This window comes from Lipotes vexillifer, unplaced genomic scaffold, assembly GCF_000442215.2.
Source record: "Lipotes vexillifer unplaced genomic scaffold, Lipotes_vexillifer_v1.1 scaffold500, whole genome shotgun sequence".
Lineage (NCBI taxonomy): Eukaryota > Metazoa > Chordata > Mammalia > Artiodactyla > Lipotidae > Lipotes > Lipotes vexillifer.
The window spans coordinates 437,375-443,483 of NW_006778765.1; the positions used below are offsets into that span (position 1 = coordinate 437,375).

General features: G+C 40.2%; 1 protein-coding gene across 1 annotated transcript in view; it reads left to right on the forward strand.

Annotated features, from left to right (window-relative positions):
• Positions 1-942: 942 nt before the first annotated feature.
• Positions 943-6,109, forward strand: part of DOCK3 (dedicator of cytokinesis 3) — a 391,142-nt gene continuing 385,975 nt past the window's right edge. Inside the window, exon 1 of the mRNA XM_007451883.1 lies at positions 943-964. Within this exon, the coding sequence (XP_007451945.1) occupies positions 943-964 (22 nt within the window). The remainder of the gene's footprint in view (positions 965-6,109) is intronic.

Here is a 6,109-nt window from a genome sequence, read left to right on the forward strand (position 1 = left end):
TGAATGCATCTGGCCTCAGGAGACTGGGTTCAGGGCCATAAGACATCAGAACATCTGTGTTTCCATTTTACATTTTGGCATATGCCTATGTGTTGGACTCATTTTTGCAGTCATTAACTTTAAAAAATTTACTGTTTTCATTATTGGGGAACATAGCTCCTGGTCGCTCTAGGGTTACATCTTTACAGTCCATGATGGAATAGGAAAGAGCTAGTTCCTGTTGGGAAGACTTTGGGGAGTGAATGATTTGGCCCAGTCTACTTTACATGCTCACTTGTGGTTGAGGGGGTCTGACTGATAGCCCCACTGAAATCACATAGAGTGGGAAAATTTCTGTAAAATGTGAGGATTAGGAATGCTGGGCACACAGAACAGTAAGGAGATAAGACGGCCTGATGCACATACGCCACATGCACACAAAGCAACAGTTAATGTCAAACATGTGATAGCAGTAGAATGTGCCAAGGACTTCCCTGGTGGTGCAGTGGTTAAGAATCTGCCTGTCAATGCAGGGGACATGGGTTCGAGCCCTGGTCCAGGAAGATCCCACATGCCACGGAGCAACTAAGCATGTGTGCCACAACTACTGAAGCCCATGTACCTAGAGCCCGTGCTCCCCAGCAAGAGAAGCCACCGCAATGAGAAGCCCGTGCACTGCAACAAAGAGTAGCCCCCGCTCTCTGCAACTAGAGAAAGCCTGCGTGCAGCAACAAAGACCCAACACAGCCAAAAAAAAAAAAAAAAAAAAAAAAAAGGCTTCTCTTAATCTACATGGTTAATTTCCAATTAAAAAAAAAAAAAAGTAGAATGTGCCAGATGACTTCACAGACTGGGGGAAGTAATTTCCAAGATTGAAAACACTGAGTCTTGATGCGTGGATTGGATTTTTGTCAGTGAAGAGGAAGCATGAGAAGAGATCCAGGCAGTAGGAAACAGTGAGGTATGGACTGGAGACTTGTGCAAGGTATGTACTGGAGACTTGTTTTGGAGAACTGTGAATAGAACAAATCTCGTGTCATTGGGAGAAGATCGGGAGGATAGGTTTGGCTGAGAGTGTTAAGGGCCTTGAATGTAAGAAGAAGGAATTTGCCTTTTATTCTGTGTGCCGTGGGGGGGCGGCCAGTGAAACATTTTGATGAAGGGAAAAAGCAATTTCAGGAATGGAAGTGGAGGAGCATAAGAGTGATTTTAGATTCAGAAAAACTAGATAAACGAATAATAGAATTTATTTTCAGAGGAGCTAGGCACTACTGTTCCTAACATGAAAAACCTACAAGGACTGTTAACAAATCACTTTACTGCCTTCTATTTGCCTCTTCAGTAAAATAAAATAAATATATTGTAGTAATCTTTCCTTACATCAGATTAGAGTTAATATATAAAATTGTTTCAATAAGAAAATATTGTGTTGTAATAGGCATTATTGCTTTATAAATGATTTATTAACTTTTTTCTTTTTTTCGGTACGCGGGCCTCTCACTGTTGTGGCCTCTCCTGTCGTGGAGCACAGGCTCCGGACACGCAGGCTCAGCGGCCACGGCTCACGGGCCCAGCAGCTTCACGGCATGTGGGATCTTCCTGGACCGGGGCACGAAACTGTCTCCCCTGCATCGGCAGTGGACTCTCAACCACTGCGCCACCAGGGAAGCCCATGACTTATTAACTTTGATATGTATGAGAGAGTATTTTTCTCTGTGGTATTTGGAGATTATAAGTTGGAAATAGATTGTTGATTGAGGAGATTACCTTTACATTTTATTAGCTCATAAAGTAGATGGAACTAATACCTTGGGTTGCATTTTCTTTTAAATTATTTTAATTAGGTAGATGACAGAAACAAGTTCTGAAACTAAACTTTAGCGCTACGTGTTAATTTTTTTCCCTTCTAGTCATATATATTTTTTTAATTACTAAGAATTCTCAAAGCTGCCTTTGTAACTGTGATTTTTGACACCTATGCCCTAAATCAGTGCTATAACTGCTGAGTGCACTGCTTGCGCCCCTGGGTCTCAAATTCTTGGAGAGAAAGCTTCAACTCTTCTGTCTGTACCTCGCCCTAATAATTCACTGTCTCTTTGGCCAGGATGGGAGACAGACCCTTGCTGTCCTCTTCCATCTATCCTTCATGCCTCTACTCTTAGATCCCCCTTTTGCCATTCTGCAAACCACCTCTTTGAAATCTTTATTCTTCTCCTGACCTCACCAGACATTACATGCTCTCCTCCCCATCTCATGACTGAAACTCGTTTGGGACTCAGTTGGGGTACCTAGTTTATCTCTTACATTAAAGCATATTCACCCCCTTAAAAATTTCTCTTTGCCTGTAGTGTGTTTGAAACACGTTTTTAAAAGATAGTTTCTGGGGCTCCCCTGGTGGCGCAGTGGTTGAGAGTCCGCCTGCCGATGCAGGGGACACGGGTTCGTGCCCTGGTCCAGGAAGATCCCACATGCCGCGGAGCGGCTGGGCCCGTGAGCCATGGCCGCTGAGCCTGCACGTCCGGAGCCTGTGTTCCGCAACGGGAGAGGCCACAACAGTGAGAGGCCCGCGAACCCCGCCCCCTGCAAAAAAAAGAAGGTAGTTTCTAACTTGAAGTGCTCTTTTCTTGAAGTGCAAAAAGATAACCCAATAGTTCTTAATTTATAAGCAGCTGGTTTTCATGTAAAAGAGGAAACTCTGAATTCTGTTCTGATGGCTAGTGTTTGTATTAAAAGATTTAGCAATGGTGGTTTCTTTTTTATTTCACATATAGGAAAGTAAACTTTAGTGTTGATTCTATGATATTTTTGTATTACTAGAGTTACACTGAAAAGAGTACAACTTTAGAGACATTGTGGAATGCTTATATAGATGCAGTGTGCTTATACATGGTATAGGCAAATACGATGGATTTAATTTTTAAAAATCCTTACAGCTTTTAAAAACTGTGGAAGTAATACTCAAAGCCTCTTAACTCATTTCCCCAAGTGTATCCCCACTTCTTCCCTCACCCAGCTCAGGTAACTGCTATAAATGATTTGATATTTCTTTCTATGTATATATAAATAAGTTATGTACATACTTTTAAAAAGTAAATTGTGGAATAATAATTTCAGACACTTACATAGTACTTTGTACCAGGTACTATTCTAAGCACTTAACGTATATTAACTGTAATCTTCACCATAATCCTATGAAGTATATGCTATTATCATCTCCATTTTTAAAGATGAGGGAACTGAGACACAGGAAGGCTGAGTGCCTGCCTTGTCCATTGTCACACAACCAGTAAGTTGTAGAGCCAAGATTCAAACTCAGGCATTCTGGTTTTGGAGTCTGTATCTTCAGCCATTATCTCTGCTGGGAAGATGCATAACCTTTCTGTGGCCAGTAAGTCAGAACAAACCTACCTTTGTCCCAGAGCATGGACTTGAGAAACCAAATCTTGGTTTTGCTTTTTAAACCTTGTAAGTAAAAATTTTATTACATATCAATTGTCTTTTATAGCTGTCATCTTTAATCTAGTGGTACTTTATTTGGGGGTGAGGGGGGCAAGCGTCAAATTCCATTTTGAGAATATAATGAATGTTACAGATCATGTCTGCAGGAAAATTCACGTATGCCAAAATAAAAATTTACCAGCCATATCAGAATATTTATGGACTTCTGGAAGCCCATCTTTGGATTCATTTAAGAACCACTACTTAAAACATTTCAGCTTGTCTTTTTTCTCTACATTGTGTATACATTTTATTTTTTTAGCCTGCCCTTAATGTTACTGACTTACTTTCTTTTACAGGATTGTTTCTACTTCTTGTTTTGCCATTTTTCTTTTTTTTCTTCTTCATTTAGTATGATCACAGACTCATGGATTTTTATTTATTTCATATGATATAAACAGTCATTCTGATTGTAATTCTCAAATTGTCCTAATGCTTTTAAAGTTCTACTGTGAGGATTTCCTCTGTAGAGACACCTGCTTTCATCTGCTTTGTTCTGATAATTGACAATATTTGGTCTTAGGTCTTAAAGTGTGTGTGCTATTTTTACTTTTTTGACGTAAAAGTTATATAAAATTTCCTTGTTTCCTGCAATTAGTTTTCTTTTATGTTTGTTTATCATTGTTTGCATACTATTTTTTTTTCTTTTTTTGTGTTTAAAAAAATCCTTATTTGAGAGATAATTCACATACCATATAGCTCACCCTTTAAAGTGTACAATTCACTTATTTTTAGTATATTTATAGAGTTGTGCATTCATCACCACTACCTTAATTCCAGAACATTTTCATCACTCCTAAAAGAAACCCTATAGCCATCAGCAGTCACTCCCTATTCCCTCTCCGTCACCCCAGCAACCTCTAGTCAACTTTTTGTCTAATGATTTGTCTGTTATGGGCATTTCAAGTAAATGGAATCATACAATATGTGGCCTTCTGTGTCTGGCTTCTTTCACAGGGCATAATGTTTTCAAGATTCATCCATGTTGTAGCATATGTCAGTACTTCATTCCTTTTTATGGCTGGTAATATCCCATTGTATGGGTATACCACATTTTGTTTATCTCTTTACCAATTGAAGGATATTAGAATTCTTTCCACTTTTTGGCTGTTATGAATAATTGTGCCATGAATATTCATGTACAAGTTTTTGTGTGAATGTTTTCAGTTCTTTTGGAAATATGCACAGAGTGGAATTGCTGGATCATATGGTAATTTTTAATTTTTTGAGGAATTGCCATGTTGTTTTCCATAGCACCTGCATCATTTTACATGTCCTCCAGCAGTGCACTAGGGTTCCACTTTCTCCACATCTTTGCCAAAACTTGTTATTTTCTGCCTTTTTTAAAAAAAATTTATTTATTTTATTTATTTTTGGCTGCATTGGGTCTTTGTTGCTGCGTGCAGGCCTTCTAGTTGCGGCGAGTGGGGGCTGCTCTTCGTTGCGGTGCACAGGCTTCTCATTGCGGTGGCTTCCCTTGTTCTGAAGCATGGGCTGTAGGTGTGTGGGTTTCAGTAGTTGTGGCACGTGGGCTCAGTAGTTGTGGCTCACGGGCTCTAGAGCATAGACTCAGTAGCTGTGGCGCACAGGCTTAGTTGCTCAGTAGCTGTGGTGCACAGGCTTAGTGGGATATTCCTGGACCAGGGCTCGAACCTGTGTCCCCTGCATTGGCAGGAGGATTCTTAACCACTGCGCCACCAGGGAAGCCTTTTTCTGCCTTTTTTTTTTTTTTGCGATACGTGGGCCTCTCACTGTCGTGGCCTCTCCCGTTGCCGGGCGCGCAAGCTCAGCGGCCATGGCCCACGGGCCCAGCCGCTCCGCGGCACGTGGGATCCTCCCGGACCGGGGCATGAACCCGTATCCCCCGTACCGGCAGGCTGACCCCCAACCACTGCGCCACCAGGGAGGCCCTTTCTGCCTTTTTGATGATAGCAATTCTGGTGGGTGTAAGGTGGTATCTCATTGTGGTTTTGATTTGCATTTCCCTAATGGCTAACGATGTTGAGCCTCTTTTCATGTGCTGTTGTTCATTTGTATATATTTTTTGGTGAAATGTCTATTAAAATCCTTTGCCTATTTTTGAATTGGGTTTTTTATTTTTGTTGTTTATTACTTTCCTTATATATTTTTTAATATTTAAAGCCTTTTAAGAGTTGATTTGTAAATATTTTCTGCTGGTCTATGGACTATCTTTTCACTCTCTTAATAGTGTCCCTTGCTGCACAAAAGCTTTTAACTTTGTTGAAGTTCAGTTAATCTATTTTCTTTTGTTGTTCTTATCCAAGAAACTATTGCCAAATCAGATGTCATGAGTATTTGCCCAATTTTTTTTCTTAGAGTCTTATAATTTCAGCTCTTATATTTAGATCTTTGATCCATTTTGAATTAATTTTGTATATAGTGTAAGGTAAGGATTCAGCTTCATTATTTTGCATGTGGATATTCAGTTTTCCTAGCAGTACTTGCTGAACAGTCTTTTAAAAAAATTTTTTAATTTAATTTATTTTATTTTAAATTTTTTGGCCGCACTGCATGGCATGTGGGATCTCAGTACCCTGACCAGGGATTGAACCCACGTCCCCTGCATTGGAAATGCGGAGTCTTAACCACTGGACCACCAGGGAAGTCCCTG